This window comes from Talpa europaea (assembly GCF_964194135.1).
Source record: "Talpa europaea genome assembly, chromosome: 2".
Taxonomy (NCBI): domain Eukaryota; kingdom Metazoa; phylum Chordata; class Mammalia; order Eulipotyphla; family Talpidae; genus Talpa; species Talpa europaea.
In genome coordinates, this window is record NC_140068.1 from 66,807,704 (window position 1) to 66,832,845 (window position 25,142).

The 25,142-nt window shown below is 35.7% G+C and overlaps 1 protein-coding gene across 2 annotated transcripts; it reads left to right on the forward strand.

Moving 5' to 3' along the window:
- Positions 1 to 1,098: 1,098 nt before the first annotated feature.
- TMEM30A (transmembrane protein 30A) lies at positions 1,099 to 19,835 on the forward strand (the record flags this gene model as incomplete). 2 transcript variants are annotated; one of them, XM_084256449.1, is made up of 7 exons in its annotated part: positions 1,099 to 1,335; positions 11,294 to 11,401; positions 13,044 to 13,151; positions 14,400 to 14,487; positions 15,739 to 15,882; positions 17,021 to 17,227; positions 19,642 to 19,835. In XM_084256449.1, the coding sequence occupies 7 exons, from the start codon at positions 1,099 to 1,101 to the stop codon at positions 19,833 to 19,835; spliced, it is 1,086 nt and encodes a 361-aa protein (XP_084112575.1). The 2 variants fall into 2 exon arrangements, with proteins under 2 accessions (XP_084112575.1, XP_084112576.1); XM_084256450.1 differs by lacking the exon at positions 11,294 to 11,401.
- Between the last annotated feature and the right edge of the window lie 5,307 nt (positions 19,836 to 25,142).

Sequence of the window (25,142 nt, forward strand, 5' to 3'; positions counted from 1 at the left end):
ACCAAGTCACACAATTTATTCTTGGCTATAGGACAAAAGATTACCCATCGTGCATCTCCCTTAAACGCTTAAACTTGGACCTAGAGTGGCGGCTTACTTTAAAAAGTCGCGGTTTTATAATCTCATTAAATACTGCCAATCCCACCAGGCTCAAGTTCCCTAAGTGCGATCTCCTTAATTCTCTGATTCCCTCTACAGAGTGCTTCAAGGTAAAATAAAAACCTGTTCGGTGGGCCTCCCTGGTGGCGCAAGGGGTTAAGCACCGCACTATTAAGCAGTCCAAGGCCTCCGCAACACGAGTTCGATCCCCGGCCGGCCAGGGAGAATCCCACATGGCGCAGCCGACCTCTCTTATCTCGCCTGCTGCTTCTCAGCAGTGTATTTCAGTCAGTCTATGCCTGTTCTGCTCCCCACTCTGTCTCTGGTGACGCCTCTCCCCGTTCCCCACGCCTCTGGCCTGTGCCCCAGCTCTTGTATGCTTAAGTGAATAAATCTTAAAAACAAAAAAAAAAACCAAAAAACCTGTCCGGCGCCGAAGTCACCATAAAAGACTTCTTCACCGGAAGATCCCGAGCCGACGGATGTGGGCCAGTCCTGCTGGATCGTACGTACCTGAGACCTAAAATAGCCGTCGCCATGACGACACAACAGCTGGGAGAGGTGAGTGAACGCGAGCTAGTGCGAGTGAATCCAAGGCGCACCTACGGCGCAAGCGCCGAAGCCTGGTCTAGCCCAAGCCGCGCAAGCGCAACGTAGCTCCCCGCTCTGTTGGTTCCGGCCTTCTCTTTGTCGTCACAGGGCAGATGATCAGGGTGCGTCCCCTTTATCCCTCCCCCTTCCACCTTCCTCCCTTTTCCCCTCCCCTGGTCCCTCAGTCTCTTCCCTCCTTCCGCTCTCCCTCCCGCCGGCCTCCCCAGCTGACTCCAGCTTCCGGTCAGCGGCCGTCTGCGTAAGGGTGTCCCGCCTCTTCCGCCTTTACAGCGGAGGTGGCGGCGGCGGCGGCAGCGGCGGCGGCGCCTGCGCATCTCCGGTCCGGGTCAGCAGGCGGGTCCCTTGGGCGGTCCACCTGCGCGACGCGGAGCCGCGCCCTCGGGGTCGATGGCGATGAACTATAACGCGAAGGATGAGGTGGATGGCGGGCCCCCGTTGCCTCCGGGGGGCACCACGAAGAACCGGAGGCCGGATAACACGGCCTTCAAACAGCAACGGCTGCCCGCTTGGCAGCCCATTCTGACGGCCGGCACGGTGCTGCCTACCTTCTTCATCGTCGGCCTCATATTCATCCCCATTGGCATCGGCATCTTCGTCACCTCCAACAACATCCGAGAGATCGAGGTGAGGGGAGGGAGTGGCAGGTGGGGTTGGCTCTTCTGGGGAGCGGTGTCCTCCCTCCGACCCCAGCCCATCCTCAGCTTCCTGGAGGTGGACAGGCGGGCCCCGCCCTCCCTCCCCATAACTCACCCCCAATCTCCTCCCCCCACTCCCAGCCCTTTCGCTTTTCCTCAGTCTTCTCTTTTTCTGTGGACTTCTTGAACTTGCAGTTTTGTCAGAACTTCTCTCGCTCACTGTTTTACACGTTAGAGACGGAATGAATGCTCAACGCAGAAGGTGGGTTAGATGAAGAACGCCCCTGTAAAGGGGCGTTTGTGTGGTTCCGTGGAGGGTTTTTGCCTCCAACGGAGGTTTACAAAATAGGACTGGAAAAAAGTTATATTTAGATGTATCTCCGGGAGAATTGACATGGTCAGAGTGCACTTACCTGTGTAAGGATTATTCCAGGACAGACACAGAGATGAACACCTTGGCCATTGTTGGGGAGAGATCCCAGAGTCAGAGGTATTGACGATTTTTATTCAAAAAGATCACATTCGAATATATGACCGAAATGTGTGCAGTACCTTTTTATTTGGAGCTAGTAGATGTTTTTGTTGTAGACCATGGTATAGGTAAACCGTAACCTGAAACTTCAGTTCTGGTTTTGCTTTTAAGTCGCGTTTTATTAATAACTGTGTGTGCTCCACATTCGCCCTGTATTTTTCTTCTTTTAAAGTAAAAAGTTGTCAGTCACTCTAAAGAATAAGTTCTGCTTTGTCTACTGAACATTTTATTGAGTTAAGGTATGAGAGAGAAACTTGGGGAAGCATCTTAATTTCTAACTTCTGTTAAAGTAGCAATCATAGTGTCTTCCATCAGCAGTGGTGAAGATAGTTGATACTAGAATACAGTGTTTTGTATAGATTCCTGTATTAAACACCTGCTCATCTCCCCCGCTCCCCTTACCCCCGTATTTGAGCGTATTTTTTGTCTATTAGGGCAGGAACAGGTACCTAAGTCTCTTGATTTCTTCCATTATATTGCATGTCATTTCTCTCCCCTGTAATTTCATTAAATACTTTTAAATTATGCATGTGATTTAATGGGAATTTTAGAGTAATTTTATTTCAAATACTTGAGTAGGTATAAAGATCCATATTTTCTAGTTTAACTTATGTTGCTTCTAAAAGCAAAATATATTTTTTTAAAATTGTACACTGCTTACTTCTACATTAATAAGAGCAGCAAGAATAGCACTTCTAGCATAGTTTCAAAAATTTTTAACTAAAATTTGTTTTCAGTTAAATAACTAGAGACTATGTAATAATGTATTTTTTCAGCCTGTTTTATCATTTTTTATTTCACTTTTATAGTCCTGCAGATGCTGTTCTAATCACACTAGGTCACACACAGCAGAATGTGGCCAAAGTGCTTAATTCTAGGACCATGGGCTTTGGTCTGGGGCTTAAATTCCAGCTCAGCCATTAACTAGCTCACTTTTTTTGAAACATCAATCTTCTGAGCTCATTTTCCTCACTTGTGAAATAGGTAAATATGCCAATCTTGTAAAATGTGTCAATATCCATAAAATTCCTGGCACTGAGTCTGTATAATAATAAGTTGCAATTATTATGATGATCCTTAATCAAGAAATGAGAAATGGAGTTAGGAAGATTTATATTTGATATTAAGCTAGTATAAAATTGAGACAGAAATCTAGATGTCGATTCCCAGCTTGAAGCTTTCACACTACACTAGGATCTTATTGCAATGTAATTAAGTAAAAGAAAGTGATTAAACATTAGACATTTGATTATCTTATTTATTTTTTTTAAAAATTTATTTATTTATGCATACAAGAACCAGGGTGCAGGCCAGAGGTTTTGGGGATGAGAGGATTCACCAGAGACCGAAATACACTGAAAATACACTGAAATACACTGCTGAGGGGAGCAGCAGGCGACTCAGGAGAGGTCTGCTGCGCCATGTGGGTAGTTCCCTGGCTGGGGATTGAACTTGTGCTGCAGTGGCTGCAGATAGCTTCATAGGTTGCGTCTCAACCCCTTGCGCCACCAGGGAGGCCCTGATTATCTTATTTAATCTTCTGAGACTACTAAAAGGAAAATAGAGATTATTTGGAATTTTATATTATGGATACTGACTATGGATACCGACTAAATTGTCAGAGCTGAATTTTTGTTCATATTTACTATACTGTGAAAATATTTACTTTCTTTAAAACTTCTGGCATCTGAAATCAAATAATTTTCTTTAAATAGTTGCTGAAATGGAAATTTCTTAAGTAGTCCTCATGTATAGAATTTTGATTCAAGTTGCCTGAAATGTTCCTTGTCGCTTGGTCTTACTAAAAAGGCAGTGAAATTAAGGGTCAATGCACAGTCATTGGAGGTGAAATCCCAACTCTGTAACTCTCTAGTTTTTGATCTTAGACCTATTTTTGAGTCTCGGTTTTTTACTTGTAGAACCAAAAGATTTAGATTAGATGACCCCTGAAATGCTGTTCAACTCTAAAATTGTGTGACTTCCAACTTCTGTGTCATTGAAATGAAAATTAGAAATGATAAGGAATTTTGTACAAACACTGATATGTAGCATGCAAATAGTGTCAGTTAAAGTAAATTGGTGTTAAATATGTGCAGAATTGGTTCAAAGTTGGGTCTGGAGATCTTAGAAAATACTTAGGGAACTTTCCCAAAGCACACATGCTTGTTTCCTTCTTCAGTCTGCTCTCCATGTACATTGGTTAGCCACTTTTAGATGCAAATATGTTGAAGGTTATTAAATGTAAACGGGTAACTAGAAATTCTTGCCAGTATTCATTTCTATACTATCGTTCCTCATACCTCTTTAGTTTATTTTCTTAATTTTGAAAATTTTAAGAACGTCCATTACTATATTAAGTCAAATTATTAGGGCAAAGGAAAAGTCAATCAGAAATGCTTTTGTAATATAACTTAAAGTGCTAAGGTCAGAAATTCAGACTTTCAAAGTATAATAATCATCGGATATTTACCCTTCTCCTAGTAGAGTTATACTAAAAAATTACTTTGAATATATTTTTACATTTAATGCTTGTATATTTTACTATATTTACCTTCCTCCCCAGTTAGGATAATCTATTTTATTTAATTGGCTTTTAGATTTTTCTGTAATCTAATAAAATGAAGTTATAAGAAAACTATAGTCACTAATTTTATTCTTCATAGGAAAAACTTTAAATATTTAGTATCTTCTTTACCAATAACGTTTAATATTTTCACTTAGGAGCAAGGAATGAATATCTCCTTTAATTTGGCAAGTGTAGGAGGCAGACAAAACTTTGTACCACAAATGTAATGTTCTAATCTAGGGCTCCTTTTGGTGAGACTAAGATATTAATTGAATAGCGCTAATTAGTAAAAGATAGTGAGGTATACTTAACTTTTGCAAAGGTTTTTGTCAGTGTGAAATTAGTTTTAAATTAATAGAGTTGGATAAGGATATCGTTAAGTAAATATTCAGAGTAAATTAAGAAACTTTACGCTTACTTCTAATTAATATTGCCAAAAGTCGTCAAGATAATTTTTCCTTAAATTTTAGTGGATTAGTATCTGCCTTTCCCCTCAATATTTGATAGAGAAATCCAAACTCTCCTCTTCACAGTATTTCATTTGCCACCCTCAAATATTTAGTCTTAGTTTATTTTCTGTTTCTCTAGTTTCTGATAAATATATGTGGATGCATGTATTTTCAGCTGTTGTTTTTAACTCCTGGGTAACTTGGAGTCATAGATTCTAAGATTTTTAAAAATATTGTTTCTATTTTGCTTTTAGTATTCTTTGTTAGACTGCAGCTATGAATCAGGGAAGAATAAGTTGCTTTATAGAAATGGCTTTTAAAGATTATGCACTTTATGTTAAGAAGTTTAAATTTTTTTTTAAGATTGATTTATTTATACATACGAGAACTGGGGTACAGGCCAGAAGTGTGGGGGGTGAGAGAAAATTCACCAGAGACAGGGTGGGGAACAGAACAGGCAGATCTACTGAAGAACACTGCTGAGGGGAGCAGCAGGGTGAGTTAGGAGAGGTCTGCTGTGCCATGTGGGTCACCTCCTTGGCGGGGGATCTAACTCGTGCTGCTGTGGCTGCAGATAGCTTCATAGTGCTGAGACTTAACCCCTTGTGCCACCAGGGAGGCCCACTTTAAATATTTTAATACTCAAATTAATTTCTCCCCTTAGAAGCTGACCCTTGGAAATTAAGAGGTTTGTGGTGTTAGTGTTCTAATTCTTTTCTCAAAGAACTTTAGTTTTAGAGCAAGGAATGACAATATAAGTATGTCCAGACAAACTTTTTTGTTTGTTCCGTAAAATCCAGGCTTTACAGATGAATATTTGCAACATTGATTTGATGATCAGGAATGCTAACTCTGAACCCCAATTATGCAAAATGTAACCCCCCCCCTCAAAAAAATTCCATTCTTTTCATTAGTAGACCGGTAATGCCAGGAAATTTGTACATGGTTCCTATTATTATATTTTGAATTTTATCAATAAAGATTTGTGCAACTTTGCTTTTTTCTAGTTATGTAAGAACTTACATAATATCATTGACCTTGCCTCTTGGTTTGCAAAACCTAAAATATTTACTTTCTGACCCTTTTAAGAGAAGAATTTCCTGCACTTGAGTTAGAGTTTTAAAGAAATATGCTGGCTAATTTAGCATTTGTTACCAAAATACTTGTGTTCAATTTATACATTCTAATCCTCAACAGTCTTTCAAGGTATAGGTATAATGATCCCAGATAATTATTTGTGTTCTATCTTCTTTGTACAAATTTAATAGATTTCAAATACTTTAGTTAAGTTTACCATTTATCTTGGCTCAGGTAACATTCTTCATTGTCTCAGTCAGATAAAGTTCAAGCAACTTAACAAAAACTGCTTTTGAAACTTTTACTTTGGTTACCTTTTGGAGCTGTCTAGAATAGGATTCCAGATAATTCCTTCATGTGGAATGATTAGCTCAAAGGAGTACTTAAGATGCCTTTTAAAAAAAAAAACTTAATCTGTTAACTACTTAAAATGATTTACCTTATTACTCAGCATTTTTTTTTTGAGTGACCTGTGTAGATCTCATATTGATTTCCTTTAAAACAGATTTACATTCAAAAATGGAAGTTTTCCAGTCCCCTTAGACAGTGTAAAAATTGCATGTCCTTCAAATTCCTCCTTTCCCACTGCATTAAATTCAGTTTGTTACTTGGGATAAAGATTTATTTTTAGAAATACTAAGAAGAAATGCCAGTTTGATTTAGGAGAACAATTGCAGTGGTAGCAAAACAAAGCTGCTGTGATAATTTTTAAACTAATCTACTTATCTATATCTGTTCTATTTCACCTCTGTTTTTTTGTGTTTTGTATTTAAGCTTATTGTATTTCTAAACTGTGCCTTGTATGCTTTTGACATTTAATAAGCATTAAATTTTAAAATAAAGTAACTGTAGTTCCTCTCCCACCTGGTAACCTCTTTCTTCCTAAGATAAATGGTAGTACCAAATATAGGTATTAATCAAAAGACCACAGCTGGGTATAAGGGTAAGGTAACTAAACTATCACTGTGGATTTCTTTTTATTTTCTTTTTCTTTTTTAATTTTTTTAAAAAGATTTATTCATTTATTTATACAAGCACTGGGTACAGTCAGAAGCGTGGGAGGGTGAGAGGATTCACCAGAGCCAGAGCAGGGAACAGAACAGGCAGGCTGATGAAACACACTGCTGAGGGGAGTAGCGGGCATGGGAGGAGAGGTCTGTTGCACCACGTGGGACCCTCAAGGCGGCCGGGGATCCAACCCGCACTGCAGAGGCTGCAGGCAGCTTCGCAGTCCAGTGCTAAACCGCTGCGCCACCAGGGGAGGCCCACTATAGATTTTCTTAAAAGTCAAGTTCTCAGTGAAACATAACCAAAAAAACTAATTAACTTGTGTATCTTAAATTTTCAAAGGTCACCATGTATATGAATTATTGATGGTAAGAGTTTCAAGTGGGAAGGAAGAATCCCAAATATATCTAGGAATATAAAAATGGGACTGGGGTTGGAGATAAGAGCAGTGATAGCTTAGAGAGAGTAGTGTAATGGATGACATATGACATAAGGCAGCCTGAGGTTATTGTCAGGAGGGTAACACTGGAGACAAAGGTAAGAGTCACTAATATTTGAATATCAGTTTTATGACTATGAAAACAGTGTTTTATTTGGTGAAGATCATGTATTTCCTGAAAGTAGTCTTTGTGCATATATTATGCTTTATTCATTTGTCTTTTCTTTAATCCACCCTATCATATAGGTTGGAACTTATTCAGCAGAGCTCTTTTCATCATTTCTGTCCTAGGCAGTTTTTATGACTTGACACATTAGTAGGACTTTTTTTCTTACCCCTTGAGGGGTAAGCTGAAACTTCATGTTGGAATTGAATTTTTTGTTCATGGAAATTAAATGCCAGCTATAAAATCTTTGTTATGAAAATTTGTATTAAAAATTATATTTCATTAAAATAATTTATATTTCTTAGTAGTTAAGATGGTCCTGGGATGGCACCTGCTGTCATAACAAAGTTGTTTTTAATTTTCATTTTAGATGAAAAATATGAAGATTTGGAAGTTCTGTTTAAACATCAACTAATGATTGACGTCAATTTTATTTTAAAATGTCTATTAAATTAACTTCCATATTTCTTAGTTACCCTTTGATGGGTCTTATTCAAGATTATGGGAAGTGGCAGTGTAGTCTAGTGAGAAGAACAGCAACTGTGGAGCAAGATAGATATAATTCTGTCATTTAATTGACAAACTGAATTCTGTCCCTCCAAAAGATGTATTATAACCCTAACTTGCGGTACCTGTAAATGTGACTTTGAATTTTTTTATTTTATTTTTTTTTTTAATAGAGGCATGTTTTATTTATTTATTTGTTTGTTTGTTTTGTTTATACAAGCACTGGGTACAGTCAGAAGCGCAGGAGGGTGAGAGAATTCACCAGAGCCAGAGCAGGGAGCAGAACAGGCAGACTGATGGAGAAATACACTGCTGAGGGGAGCAGCGGGCGGCAGGAGAGGTCTGCGCGCCATGTGGGACCCTCCTCCGGTGGCCGGGGGAGCAGCCGGGGATCGAACCGGCGCCGCAGAGGCCGCGGGCAGCTTCGCAACCCAGCGCTCAACCGCTGCGCCACCGGGGAGGCCCTGTAAATGTGACTTTGTTTGGAAACATTCATACAAATATAATCAAGATAAGGTCATTAGCATCTGCCCCTATTTGGTCTAACTGATGTGCAAGAGACAGACTTACACTGAGGAAAGATGATATAAAGACTGAGAAAGGGAGAATTATGTAACAGTACAAGCAGAGATGGAGTAATGCAGCTGCAAGCAAAGAACACCACAGATTACTGGCCACTGCTAAAAATTGTGGTTGTTCTTCCAAGGCTCTGGGCTGTTGCCATCTGGCCTTTTGAACATCCCCTCTCCTCATTGAAACTGAAGGTATGACCTTGGGGGGTCTCTGAATCATCTTTGGGGTCGTTCTTACCTTGTTTTGAAGAACAGTACGCTTTTGCAGTTGAATGACTCTGGTTCAGTTCTGTAAGATCTAAGAATTTGTACAGCCTCCTTGGACTGGCAGTGTTTCTGCTGCTGTGGCTGATTTAAATCTATGGTTCATACCCATACTAATGTCAGTCAAATGTATGTTCAGCTACACACTCAATATTTTTTTCAGAACAATTTTTCCCATATTTTTGCAATATGAGACTTGAGAATTTTCCATGTCTTTTAAGTTTTGGTTGCATTTTGCTTAACAATTCCTTCCAGTTATTTCTCTCTTCTTGCATTTTACTACAAGCAGTCAAATGGAACCAAGCCATTTCATAACTTTCAGAAAACTCAACATGATTTCTTTCCTCAACAATTCTGTCTTCACAAAACACTATAACACAGTTGAACCAAATACTTGGTCACTTTGTAACAAGGTCACCTTCTTTCCATTGTCCAATAAACATTCCCTCTTTCCATCTGAGATATTACTACAATGGCCCTATACCATCCATAAATTACAGATACTCTGTTCATGATTATTTGTGAGAGCTTTCTCTCTTAACTTGCCTCTTCTTTTTCTGAATGCTCATTTATAATCATCCTTAATGCCCATGTTTTTAACATGCCTTTCAAACCTCCAGTTGGTACCCATTACCCAGTTCCAAAGCCACTTCTATTATCTTTTTAGATATTTGTCACAGCAGCACCTCGTTTTGGTACCAAAATCTCTGTTCAGACTTCTATAAAAACACACATACAGTGGGTGGCTTAAACAACTGCTCATAGTTTTGGCGCCTACTAAGTCCAAGATCGAGGTGCTGGCAGATTCAGTTCCTGATGAGATCCCTCTTCTTGGCCTGCGGATGATCCCCTTCTTAGTCCTCACATGACAGAGAGCTCTGGTTTCTCTTTTTTTCCTAAAGACATTAACCTCATCCTGGGGTGCTTACCTTCACGACCTCGTTTAAACTTAATCATCTTCAAATGGACCCACCTCTCAAATACCATCACATAGGGAATCAGGACTTCACCATGTGAATTGAGGGGCAGTAATGGTGGTGTACATTCAGCCCATAACATAGAGATGTCAAGTAAGTATATGAAAATAAGTACATGAAATTCACTAGGGAATTGCAAGTTAAAACAACAGTGACACACTACTACATACCTATTAGAATGCCAAAAATCCAATTTACTGACACCAAACGCAGGCGAGGATGTGGAGCAGCTGGAACTTTTTCATTGTTGATAGGCATGCAAAGTGGAACAACCACTTTGGAAGATGGTTTGGCAATTTCTTACAAAACTAGATGTACTCTTACCATGCAATTCAGCACTCCTACTCCTTGGATTCTGTCCGAATAGGCTGAAAATTTACGCCCACACTAAAACCTGTATGTGGTTGTTTATATCAGTTTTATTCATAATTGCCCAACCTTGGGAAAAACCAAGATGCCTTTTGTGCTATTCTTATGAATAACTTCATTATAAGTGATATGCTACCAGTGATAGAGGAGAAGGTCTAGGAGAATCCTGAAACTAGAGTTTGATGCTGTCTTTTTGTAGAATCAGGACACATAACTCCCCGTGCACTTGGATGGGTTAACCAGCCAGGAAGTGCCCCTGTCCTTTTGTCTCTAGAGTTTTTCTGGGGATTTAATGATAGACTAAACATTGGCCATGCGATTAAACTAACTTTCCAACCTTCCTCCTTTCCCTAGAGGTTGGAAGATCCTAATCAAATTTGTCTTTCTGATGAGCAGCCCTCTCCATTTTCAGCCAACTGATGTGAATCAAGTAGCTTGTCAAAAGCAAAGATAATACTGTAATTTTGGAAATTCTAAGGGTTTTAGAAGCTCCCTGCCAAGAACCCTGGACAAAGAGAAGACAAATTCTTTATTATACAAAACCAGGTTTTTAAAAATATGGTAACCCTTGAGGGACCTACTTTTTTTATTAGAGAATGTATCATAGAAAATTGAGCCAACCAAAAAATACTTAAGATTGGGAGATTTATAGGCAGTAACTGATTACTCATCTCTGTACTAATTGGTATTTTAATCATTTAGACTTTATACCTGTTTAAATATTTGCACGTACAGTTTGAATTTTATATTTATGATTTTTATCCACAAATGTATTTCTTTTGGTAAAAAGGAGAGAGGAACTTACTTGGAAAGATGATCAGTAGAACAACCACCTATTTCAGTTTTACTACCTTACACTGTCAGTAGATGACATGTCAAATAGATGAACTTAAATACAATTTTCTGGGCTATAGATTCGTTCACTGGAATAAAGGTTGGACTCATTTTTCTTTTTAATAGCTTTTTTTTCAGTGTATATTCACTTTCTCCAAGGTAAATTTTCTATATTTTTCTCTTGCAGATTGATTACACCGGAACAGATCCTTCTAGTCCCTGCAATAAATGTTTGTCTCTGAATATAACACCCTGCTTTTGTACCATTAACTTCACGTTGGAACAGTCATTTGAGGTCTGTATTCCCAAGTATTTTATTAGAAAGCCATGCTTTTATGTGTTTAGTTGTATTTTGCTGTCTGGTAAATAAGTAGATGCATTTAAATAGTTTGGTAGTTTCAAAAAAAAAATTAAAATGTATTTTATTCTTCCACTGAGAAATTTTATAACTATGAGTAATTTTTCATCAAGTTTGTATCAACAGATACTTGCATTTTAAAAAATTATTGCTCAAATTGTTTTGCCTTCTTTGAACACTGAAACAGGTTGTATTTTAAAATATAACAACTAATTCTATCATTTTACTGTATTGTTTTTCTATCAGATATGAAACATTCCCAAACATAAAACACTAAATGAAATCTTATTAATCTTTTATATTGTAATTAGTAGTTAGACTCTGTGTATGTGTTCATGTGTCTTTTTCATTCACACTTACCAGCTGTTCTTAGTAACTGTGCAGATATTAAAAGACATAAAGGTTGAGAATGGGCATGGCAAAACCCCGTTTTGTGCCCTGAAGACTCAGCTTAATTTTTTTTTCCCCTTAGGGAACAAACCTGTTTTGATAAATACCAGCTTTTTGAATTATTCTACACTCTAGATTTCCTAATGGTAGTGTTGATATTTGAAGTGCATGTTATAATAAATTCGAGGGTTGCCATCTAGTGGTTGTAGATACTTTTGCAACAAAATAAAGGACAAAAGTCCTGCCTTTGAAAAAATATGAAAACAAATTGGGGAGAAGACAGCATTTTAATTATATTACTTCATTTCAGCAAAAAATAGTATACAAATTCAAAGCATAAAAATTCCATTCTTCAATGTGATGACAAATTGTAAAGCTGCATTAATCTGCTTTTTTTTCAAAGCAGTGTTAAATTAAAGAGACTTTCAGTAATTTAGAAGCTCTATTAGTTTCCTCTCCCATTCAGAAACACATATTTCAAAACTTCTTTTCTGCAAAGGTGATCATCAGATTTTTTTCTCTTGTGAGCTCTGTGTTACTTTGCAAACCCAAGGTTTAAATTGAACTAAAGTCTTTTCAGAGGACTTTTTAAGTTATATTGTCTCAATTCATTGAAGGATCCCTTTCACCAGTTATTTGCAAGTTGATATCACTGTATATATTGAAGTATTTTTTTGTGATTATTATAAAGTGACTCATTACTGTAGATACTTTCCTAATTACTTATTTATTACTAATATTACATAGTATCCTGTTGAGAAATTTATGTCCCACTTCAGGTTCAGATTTTACTTGTATAAAAAATGAAAGTTTGAGCATTATCTTTTTGAAAAGTTGATGCTAATTGGATAAAGAGCATTCTGAACTAGAGAAAATTTTAAGATGAAAATAGATCAGAGTAGGCTAATGGAATCCTTGAGATTTTTTTTGTTTCAATAAATGTAAATAGTATATCTTTAAAGTCTTTAGGGATATTCTCAAAATTTGCTCTTGGATTTTTGTAACATTCTTTAACTTTATTTACAATTTGTACCATTTTAGATTGCTAAGTACTGGTAGTATTTACCCAACTACTTGTATTAAGTTATCACTAACATTAAAACCCAAATAATAAAGTTTTTATGGATGTATGAAACAAGTTTATACTGAGTAATTTTATATGACATTTTTTCCCTTCCTGTTTTTATAGGGCAATGTGTTTATGTATTATGGACTGTCTAATTTCTATCAAAACCATCGTCGATATGTGAAATCTCGAGATGATAGTCAACTAAATGGAGATTCAAGTGCTTTACTTGTGAGTAGAATGATAGAATATGAAAATACAGTATACATGAAATAAGAACATGTAATTTTTCAGTTATGAATGTTAAATTTAATGTTAGGACCAACTGAAACCACTCATAATTTGTTTGGTTAGGGTTTTTAATTAATTATAGTTTTATTTACTGGAATTTGCACAGAGTAATGATTTCTTACAGCCAGAGGACACATTTCTACTTGCTTATTTATAGTAATATTGGGATTTTGCTTTATTTGTGGAATTTTGTTGAATCGAATATTTTGGGAATGTAATTTTTTTCTGTTGGGGTTCATTATTATACTAGGTAAATACATATAAATAAACTACTTTTAATTTCTTAGATTGTTTTAAAATGGAGCATGGATACTCTCCATTTTTTAGCTTGTATGAAGCCTGTGCAGTAAAATCCAAATGGTAGGTTAATGAAAAACTATCTGAAGAGCTTTTTGAAAATATAGGTGCCTCTTGAGTCTAATTTGTCAGTGTCTGCAGGAGTGAAGTGCTGGAGTATCTTTTTTAACAAGCATCCCTTCTGATTGCCCAGCTGGATTTGAGAACCTGTGAACTAGGATGTGTGTATACTACTGTTGCTCAATTTTCGATAGTAGCAGTTGGTGCCTAAGTGTATTATGTTATTGTTGTCAGTGGGGCAAACCTTCAGGGTCCCAGAGCAATTTAGGATCTCTTAGAAATAGTGACTCTCTTTGGATGCAATTTAAGACTGTATTGTGACCAGCATTATCCTTGTAAACCTACATACAGCTGCCCTAGGTTATCCTTATTGTTTTTATTGCTAGTTCCTCATGTTTGGGATCTTAAGAAATACCAAGTCTATTTAAAGGTTCTGGTTAGGGCTACAATATTTTACAATCCATATGGAATTTACTCTTATGGTTCCAAATTTTAGAACTTGAATCCAGAGAAGGTGATGTCTATGAGACACACAAGTTCCTGGATTGGGATTATAGATTTGGTGTGTTCAAAGACTAAGAAGAGGTGTTTGATTTACAGTTCTTTTATTTGGATACAGGTTCTCTTCACCAGGGGGAAAAAGACTGAAATTGATTAATTATTACAAACTAAACAAAGCTTATAGTCTAGACTAAGGATTGATAATTTTTGGGGGGTAAAGGGCCAGATAGTGAAATAATTTTGGTTTTTCAGGTCATATGATCTCTCTCACAGAGACCTTTCTCCCAGAGACCTGAGTGACAATTTCTCTCCTTTCCTTCTGAAATACAGAATCCCAGCAAGGAATGTGAGCCTTATCGAAAAAATGAAGACAAACCAATTGCTCCTTGTGGAGCTATTGCCAACAGCATGTTTAATGGTATGATATAAACATAAATATACATATAGACATATATAATTGGGAAAATTATTACAGATTTGATAGCAAATATAAATAAAATTGAAAAATTCAGTAACTGATAAATGTATATCTGTTGTTATTAGATATTATAATACTTTGTGACTTTCCTTTGAGCCCTATATTTTAATTATTTATTTTTTAAAGATTTATTTATTTTTATTATTTATTTATACAAGCACTGGGTATAGTCAGAAGCACAGGAGGGTGAGAGAATTCACCAGAGCCAGAGTGGGGAACAGAACAGGCAGACTGACGAAGTACACTGCTGAGGGGAGCAGCGGGCATGGCAGGCATGCCATGTGGGACCCTTGCTGGTGGCTGGGGATCAAACCGGCGCTACAGAGGCTGCAGGCAGCTTCGCAGACCAGTGCTCAACTGCTGCGCCACAGGGGAGGCCCTGAGCCCTATTTTTTAAAAGTAAATTTCTGTCTCTGGGAGGAAAGAAACAGACATTCTGTTAATCTTCCTGGTTCATTTTTGATAAAATACACGCCTTTCCTGCTAACTTTTGAATATTTATGCCATTATAAGGGAACTGCAGTTGATCATTTAGAGCAGTACTGTGTGATAAAAATGTAAGGTGAACCATGAATATAATTTTAAGATTTTTAGTAGTCACACTAAAAGCAACAAAAGAAAGAAGTGAAATTGATTCTAAGAACATTTTTTATTTAACTCAGTATGCCCAGAATATGATTTTAACATATAACAGTATAAAATATTTAATGAGCTATTTTGTATTTTTTTTTGTACTAAATCTTTTTTATCTGACATATGTAGTATACACACACACACACACACACACACACACACACTTCCAAGACATATTTATTTGGACCAGTCTTAATTTTCAAGGACTTTATACCATGTGTGTCTAGTAAATACATTATTGAAAGGACAGGACTATCTTGAAAATTATTTTATTTGAATTAATATTAAAACATCTGACTTTATCACATACCAGCTGGCTGCATAGGAAGACAACCTGAAACTATATTGAGAGGTGAAATACTCATCTAGGATTGTAAAATTAGCATAGTTAATTTACATGTAAATAGTCAAGAGCAAATGTATGTCATAAGCGTACTCTGTCAAAACCACTTTTGGGAGCAAGTAGCAGGTCCTTATATAAAAGATCTCCATATGTGAAGTAAAACAAGTATTAATGCACTTTCAGTAGATATTTAGCAATATCTTTCTTTTATTTAGATACATTAGAATTATTTCTGGTTAGCAATGAATCTGACCCTGTGCCGGTTCCTTTGAAAAAGAAAGGTATTGCTTGGTGGACAGATAAAAATGTGAAATTCCGAAACCCCGCTGGAACAGAAAGCCTGCAAGAACGATTCAAAGGTAAAATATAATATCTCTTTAAAAATTGATATAACCTAGGAATTTTAATGAATTACCTTTAAATTTTCTACTTTAGAATCTTAAAAAAGTTTCTGCTTTTTATTTGTTTTTAATATATTTTTAAAAGATTTATTTATGCATGCAAGACCTGGAGTGTAGGTCAGAAGTATGGGGAAGGGGCTTCACCAGAGACAGAGTGGGGAGCAGGGCAGAGGTATGGTGAGAGGATTCACCAGAGACAGAGAGGGGACAGAGCAGGTAGAGTGAATGAAAAGCACTGCTGAGGGGAGCAGCAAGCAAGACAGGAAAGGTCTGCTGTGCCATGTGGGTTAGCTCCTTGGCTGGGTATCAAACTCATGCTTCAGTGGCTGCCAATAGCTTCATGGTGCTGAGACTTAACCCCTTGGCCCACCAGGGAGGTCCCAAGTTTCTCCTTTTTAAAAAACTTTTTTTAATGTCAAGTTAGGTAAAATATGTGTATACTGATATTCTAAAGGAAATTATTTTATACTTTTAATCTTTAATTTCTTTTTTTTTAAAGATTTATTTATTTATGCATTCAAGAACTGGGGTACAGGCCAGAGGTGTGGGGGTGAGAGGATTCACCAGAGACAAGATTGGGGAAGAGAGCAGGCAGATTGACCAAAGTACACTGCTGAGGGGAGCAGCCGGCAAGTCAGGAGAGGTTTGCTGCGACATGTGGGTAGCTCCCTGGCTGGGGATCGAACTCAGTGTCTGCGGATAGCTTCATAGGTTGCGTCTTAACCCCTTGTGCCAATAGGGAGTCCCCTATTTTTCATAGTTTTAAATCAAACTTTGTTTCTGTGTTGCCTTCATTCATAATGTAATATTTTGTATCATTATATCGTTGTATGAAGTAATCTGCCTTTGGTATATGCTTAATAAGTTACTTTTAGTTTCTCTTACTTGAAATATCTGATTGTTGTCATTATTTGTTAAGTTGTTACATGAAGAATTAATTTCTCTCTAGGTTTTAAAACTTATATAAGTGTATTTTTATGTTTGAAAATAAATATATTCAGATTATATGTTGCATATCTTTGTTTTAATTAACTTTCAGTGAAACTTATTAGAATTGAATAATTTCTCTAACCCAGTCCCTTTTTTTCCTCTCAAGGTACAACAAAGCCTGTAAACTGGGTTAAACCAGTATACATGCTGGATTCTGACCCAGATAATAATGGGTTCATAAATGAGGATTTTATTGTTTGGATGCGTACTGCAGCACTACCTACTTTTCGTAAGTTATATCGTCTTATAGAGCAGAAAAGTAGTTTACATCCAACATTACCAGCCGGACGATACTATTTGAATATCACATACAGTATCCTTTTTTTGGTTACGTGCATATTCATAGAATTTGAACCCAAGTATAATCCAACCTTTGTGTTTTAGTTTTGATCTGTGTTTTTTGAGTATATGTGTCAGAAAGATAATTTATATCTTCTAGAAATGTCTTCAATTTTTATACCTTGTACTAGGGTTTCAAACATATTTCTTGGTAAAATTACTTTAAATGTAGATGCTTGTTTTATTACTAAGATTGTGATTGAATTTAATACAAAGGCCAGTGAGTATACCTAATACTAAGTAAATGTTGCTGATACTGAGCTGTTTCAACATAAATATTTTTAAATATTATAAATAAGCAGATGTGTTAGTTCACATTATCATGATTGTATATAATTATTGTTCTCTTTATAGTATCAAAACATTTCTATCATTACCTGTACTTTTCCACATTAATTATTTAGGTGTACTTTTTTGTGCTGATTCCTGTCATTTTTTTCATCCTGTTTATATGTCAACATTGTACTAAGTACTTTCTTTCATTCAAGTATTATCAGGTAGATATAATCTTTATGTAACAGACAAGAGTGCAGGAAGATACAAAGCATTTAAGTAACTTACTGGAGGTTCTGAACACAGGTAATAAATGGAAGATTAAGGGTTCATAACCAGGCCATTAACTCCAAAAGCTGTGATTAAATTTATCATCAGCCACTATTAACCATATGTATAACTAGTTTGTTCAAGTAGTCCAACCATCATCCTGGTCTGTATGCAGTCCAACAAAGTTCTTACATCTTTTAATCTAACCCACTGCTTATTTATATCATAGATGAAAAGTTTCTCAAATATTAGCATTTTAAATGCTGATGATCTTTGCATTTTTGATTTTTTACAATCCAAATTAGTAGTATGTATATAGTTTGGGTTTTTTTTTTTTTTTTAACATTCTGAAAGGATGGGTTTATTAGGAAAAGGAGGAAAAAAAAGAGAGCTACCTTCATTGTCACAGGTGGACAGTCGTAGGAGAAGAGCTGCCTATATAGTTCTAGTTTTATAATAGATTAGCAAATAGTTAAATTAATAAATCTAAATTAAAAATAAAGGACCTTTTGGATTCTTGGTTACTTTGTACTTTTTTTTTAAGATATATTTATTCATTGGATAGAAGAACTGGGGGTGAGAGGATTCACTAGAGACAGAGTGGGGAGCAGAGCAGGCAGATTTACTGGAATACACTGCTAAGGGGAGCAGTGGGCCAGACAGGAGTGGTCAGCTACACTGTATGTAGGTTAGCTCCCTGGCTGGGGATCGAACTCAGGCTGTCTCTGTGATAGCAGTGAGACTTAACCCATAAGTCCTTGAATTTGTACCTTATTAATGTCAGAGAAAGGGTATATTGCAGATTGACCAGCCTGAAATTTGAGCTTGTAAAGCATCATGGGCTAATTATCAAAATTGGGGTAAAGTGGGAACTAGATACTAGAATTAAGGCAGAAACCTACTTCTTAGGGTTGGATACAGAAGGACACTAGCATGGGTGATTTAATACTATGTCTCTCTCAGAGTGTTAGACTAGAGCTCTTATAAGCATTCCAGCCTCAGGTTAGAGTTGATTTAAGAAATTAGTAGAGCTGAGTCTACCATTTGGAATCAAAATCCATCTGTGGGTAAAGGCAGGTGCAGAAACTAGAGGGAAAAGATGGGTCCCAAAACTTGATCAAAAGGTGCTTTTGAAAATGTTGTATATGTCTCCCATAGAGACTTAGTTCTGTCATATTTTCCTAACTCTTGCCAAAATCTTAGAACTGGTCCATGTAGATAGCTCATCCTATGTAGTGGTATCCCATTTCTTAAATCTCTAAAATTGACCCTTTACTTCTCTGTTTTAACTATCAGTTTTGTGTATCTCACCATGAGTTTTATCATTGCTCCAAATCATCAATTTAAAACTTTAGTATCACACTTTTCCACCATGTGCTCAGAGCCCTGTCATATTCTCTACTGTAATTACACTTTTACTGTACTTGCTCTTTGTACTCACAGAAACCTTCACTCCCTTCATCCATTTTCTCCTAGTCTTTCAACCTCTTTTTCCTCTACAGGTTTCATTGCTGCTCATATGCCATATTTTCTCATATTATGTTTCTTGTGACCTTTTGCCCCTCCTGTGGAATTAGAGCAGAAATACCTAGGAAACAATATAACTCTCAAATTTCATTGTTTTTGCTTATAAAAATATATTGGCTTTTACTGTTAACTTTTAATATGCTAAATCAGTCCTTCAAGATAATAATTATGTAATTTTTTTGCAATCTAGATATTTGAGTTAGGGTCCTGTGTATCAAAGTTATGCCAATGAATCATAAGCAATTAAATGTCACCTTTTTAAGTGGTATATAAAAATCAATAATAAGAGATGGAAAAGTCTTCCTATACATTCTTCAGATTACCCTGTACATTCATTTGATGGAAGAAAACGGATGATCTTGAGCACTATTTCATGGATGGGAGGAAAAAATCCATTTTTGGGAATTGCTTACATCGCTATTGGATCCATCTCCTTCCTTCTGGGAGTTGTACTGCTAGTAATTAATCATAAATACAGAAACAGTAGTAATACTGCTGACATTACCATTTAATTTTATATTCTGAAAAAATTTACTGCATGTGCATCAAGGCCAGTCCTATTCAACTTAGCTTTTTGAATGCCGATGTCTGGTTAGTATGTCATTTTTGAAGTTGGCACATAATTTCTTTTTAAAAAAGACAGTTGTGTTCATTGCTTCTTCCTTATGGATGACTTTTGAAAATATATGACGGGTATAAAACAAATTAGCTCTATCGATCATATCAACACTGTAATTGCTAAAATGGCATTCTGATGTTTGCTTTTATGTTGGGACAGGCCATGTTGATTCATAGAGTCTCTTTCATGTGAAATGCGTCCACTGCTGTAAATGTTTATGCTGTGTTGATAATATTATATTGACATATGATGCTGTATACGTGTGCCTAATTGTGTGAAGAAAGAGATTACAAGATGTATAATGACTTACTAACCTTTCAGGATTCAAAGTTACAAAAAGATGAAGAAAGACCAAATCTAAATAAAACACTTCATCATTTTCATGTGTCGTGTATAAAGGTTTAAAATACTATCTATGTTGAGGTAGTTCATGTATTCTATTTATCCAGTACAGTTCTTTGTCACACTGAGCTTTTATTTCAAAGGACATGCTTACCTTGTCTAGCATAGGAATTTATGGTCATGTCTGAAGAAGCCAGATAGATCTCAGGTAGGAGGATTTAAAATTTCTCTTTCCATCTGTTAACCTCAACTCACTTAGTATGTTTTGATATGCAGGCAGGCATTTCCCTGGAAATTTATACTTTCTAAGGGATGAACATATGTAGGTGAGATGAGAAAACTTTTTGACAGACCTTGATCCTCTACCTAACTGTAAACATAATGTAAATGTTCAAAGGATATTGTTTTTATTCTTGTAGTATTTAACATTCAGAAATTTGCTTCAGCATTGGAAATACCTCAAGCTGTTTTTTATGTTGCAGGTGAGTTTTTTGTTTTTTGGTTTTTTTTTACTTAGATACTAATATAGCACAGAAATTTTGGAAAACAGTAACCTTCTTTTCCTCTATTTTATTCAGTTTTTGCATACAGATCAAATACGTATATGTGTGTACGTTCTCCTTAGTTAAGGCATCAGTTGTGATGGTTGGTTTTCATAAGACATACCTTTAAAAGTTCTTTAAATTTCCAAATTAAATTCTGGAGATTTTAGAATATGTACATGATAAATTACAATATATGTGGTTGAAGTTATTTTCAATTAACTGGAATTATTTTAATATTCCTTATTGAATAAGTGCTGTAATTTGTTTGCTATGGAACTTATTCTTGAATGTGAACTTTTTTTTCACATGCATGAAAATGTATGTCTTAATCAGAGGTGGTTTAATTTCATTGAACTTGCTTTTTTAAAAAAAAACCTGATTTTTAAAAAAAATTAAATAACTCATGTTTGTATAGAAGACTTCCTGTTTAGAGTTTGTAATGGTTTCAAACTTCAGTTTTATTTTAAATTAAAAGTTCTGGGTAATGTATCAGTTTTGATTAGTACTATATGCTTTTTTTAAAAAATATATGTAATGGTTAATAGTAGAAATGTGCCATGCTTCTTAAGTTTTATATAACATGAAGTTCAATTAAAAGAACTTTTAGTTTCTAATACCTTTTAACTGGTAGACTAGCATTACTAGCATGAGATACTTTAATGTATAATTATCCTGAAATTTTTGAGTGCATGGAATATTCTTTGCCTAAAAATACTCTCTGTATTGTATTATTAGTCCTTCAGAATTTTGTTATTTATTTTGCTAATTGACACTCCTGCACATGGCAGTTTATTTTCTAGGATATGTCACTTGGGGAAAGGATTTTTTGTTAGTCTTCCCAGATTGAGTTTGTGCTGATCAGGAGGACTACCTGCTATCCTTTGTCTTCTTTTTTAGTTTGGCAACTAATGGTGTTGCTAAAGCCATTCCAACACTTTCTTATCTTTGTTGAGGATGGAATCTTGAAATAATCTGGAGTCTTGTTTATTTTACAAGCACATTGATGGGCAACGTTCCTTTCTACTTTCTGCCATTTGAACTCTAAAGTGTTCCTGTTAAATAAAAAGTGGGGCTATTCACATTACCTCTGGGAAGCATGTAGGGAAAGGGAAGACATTTCTTTTTTACAGGCTTCAGTTATGTTCATCTTTTGGAAATTGTGCTGTCATAGTCAACTTTCAAAGAATCATATGGTATTGTAAAGACAACTAGGTTAAGTAGGAGGCATTGAAAAATGCATTAACTTACAGAAAGTATTTTGATATATGAAGTTTCCCAATTGGAGGAATTATTCAATAAGCTAAGACAGTTCATTGAAATCATAAGGCAATTTAAAAATAAATTGGTAAAAATAACTGTACTTCTAATAGAGAATTTTCAACCACGAGGAGAGTCAAGTGTGTATTACTTGCTTATTGGTTAATAAGTTATTTGTAATTTTGATTATATTAAAAATTATGTTAATATGCTCTGTATAATAAAAATGAACAAAATTAATTATGTTTAGGTGTCTTGCTAAAATAACAATACTTCAGTGTTGTTTATATTTAGCACTAAATTTTGCCCAGAGTCATTGAATTCGCATTTTAAGATCACCACGGTGCCACGTGTATTTGATTGCCACATGGATTTGTTGATCTCTTCGGGGACACTAACTGCAAAATTATTTATGATACTGAGAAACATCTATTCTTATAAGGAAGCGGCTAAATTGTCACCTGAGTTATAGGCAGATTGGTTAAATATGTGGTATTAAATCAAGGAAATGTCTGGTAAATAGAACCTGAAGAAATGAAAAACCAGAGAAGGAACAGCTGTGAGGTATGAATAACTGTTCAGCCTGCACACTTCTATCTTGAAACTGCCTTAGCATTGGTTCATGGAACTTGTAGGTTAAGCTATAAAATTTTGTCTTCATGAACATGCTTATTTTGGGAGTGTGGAGAAGAGAGTAAGGAAGTGTTGCAGTTTCAAGAAGAATTTTGATGCATTAATATTTGTGGTAGTTTGGACGATCAGTGAAGTATTTTAGAGCTCCTTTTAGCTCATGTTCCATTCAGTAAACAAAATCACTTTTCCCTTAATGTAATTTGAAATTTCAAATTAATAAATATGTCTAAAACCAGACCATGGTGATCTCATTTGCTTTTCTATATCTATAAAATGTATCAAAGTAAAAAATCAAAGACTTTGTGATGAATAACAGTCATTCTTTTGCCAACTTGTCTTTACCTTTCAGAGACCCTGACTTTGACTCCAAAAGTTGTTTCTTTTGGTATTTGTCTTAGTGTATTCAAATAATACTTATTCTACTTTTGCCCAATTGAGCAATTTTAGGCATTATTTTCTTGATAGTGTTAACTAATGATTTAGCTAACACACATACCTCCCCTTCTCCCATTGTATATATACTAATTAATAAATGTATTATTGTTTCATTATGACTATAAAAATATTATAAACTGTAGAAAATCATAGCCCTTGATTACACTTTGTGTTATTTTTTTCCTGAAATTAATAATCGGCTCATGTTTAACATCCAGCTTTTCAGAAACATAATTTATTTCTTTGTCAGGTGCTCCATGCTGTCATCACTAGTTTTGAAGTGTTTTTGTTACTAATTATCAGGTAATGCTGATTCCCTGGGCTCTTCTCCAATTGTCCTGTGCTAATCTGTGCTGGTGGTTCTCTTGATGTGCTGTGTAGCCATTATCCTGTCAACTCCTCTTGCTATCCTCCTGCTGGTTCCTATTTGTTCCATGTTTACTAGAGCATTTCCTAAAAAACTTAAACACCTAAAACACTACTCCTAAGGAGTAGTGTGAGTCAAATTTTGGGTCCTTACATGTCTAATCTGTCTTTGTTACACTCTCACATTTCATTCATAGTTTGACAACATATATAATTTAAATTTTCCCCCAAGACTTTTGAAGGCTCCAGTCTTTTCTACCTTTAATTGTGTTTTTGATAAATCTTATCTTCTCCAAGTCAGATATTGAACCTCTTAGACTGTTTCTTCTTTTTTTTCCAGTTACTTAGATGTTATTACCTCTGTTCTTTTTAGAACTATTCCTATTGAATTTTTATATATCTAAAGTTAAAAAAAAAATTCTAAGACTCCCTTTGTTTTGTTTCTGAAGTATGCTAATCTTAGTTCATGGCTAAAATATTTTTCAGAGGATATGTATGGGTGCATACATGCACATGATTTTCCTATCATTTTAACAATTTTTCTTAACTGTTTTTCATTTTAGTTTATATTCTCTTTAGGCAGTTTTCCTTGTATTTCTGGCTGCTCTTGGCAATCTCATTTAAATAGACTCCAAAACTCTAATTGAAAGTTTTTTGTTCATGGGCAGAACTTGACAAGTTAGGCTTCACTTTTGAATAGCACAGTGCTATTGAAAAATGCCAGTGAGTGAATTATTTATTCGTTTTCATGACAAAAAGCTTAGACAAATAGTAAGTAGTTGGCAGGTCAGCACTGTTGTGGGCAGACAGAAATTTGAGAATTTAAAGAATAGCTGCATTAAAGAATAACTGTCAAGGAGCCAGACATTTGACTGGAAGCCTTTTATCTGAGAAGGGGCTAAAGGAGCGTCTTACTGTTTTTAATTTGTGTCTGTCCTGTCCACCTCACCATTTTCCTATACCTGTTACTCTGTATATGTTGTCCACATACTATTCCCAAAGAATCTCAGACTGATGCTTTGGAAAGGAACCTATTTTGAAAATCATTTAACTTCAGAGATTGAATTTAGAAATTTGGTAACAAATTTTAAATGTGCCTGGGAATATCTAATAAAAATTTGCCAGGTACCCAGGCAAATTTTTCTATCAGGATAATTACAACTTATAAAGCAAAAGCAGGGAGACAATGAGGAGCCCCAGGATTAAAAAAATCTTTGAAAGGAGTAAAATGACTATTAAGAAAGACTTTGAATTTTTATACTCAATAAGTTCATCCTTTGTATAATATGCTATTCATTTAACCAATATTTACTAGACTATTTTCCTTGTGCTAGTTACTATTTTAGGTGCTGGGATACAGCATTAACAAAACAGTTTAAAGCAGAGTCTCTAACTTAAGTCCTTAAAAGAGTCATTTTGTGTGGATGATACTGAACAGAAGAGTCCTTCGAAGCAGGGATATCAATTGTAAAGGCTTTTGCAATAATACAAGCATGGTACGTACCGGAGACTTGGTCCTGAATGGTGGTCCTGAAAGGAGTGGAGGTAATGCGAGGTCAGGTTAAGATTATATTTTGAAAGTGTAGCCAGTAGAAATTTCCAATGGACTAGTTAATAGGTTA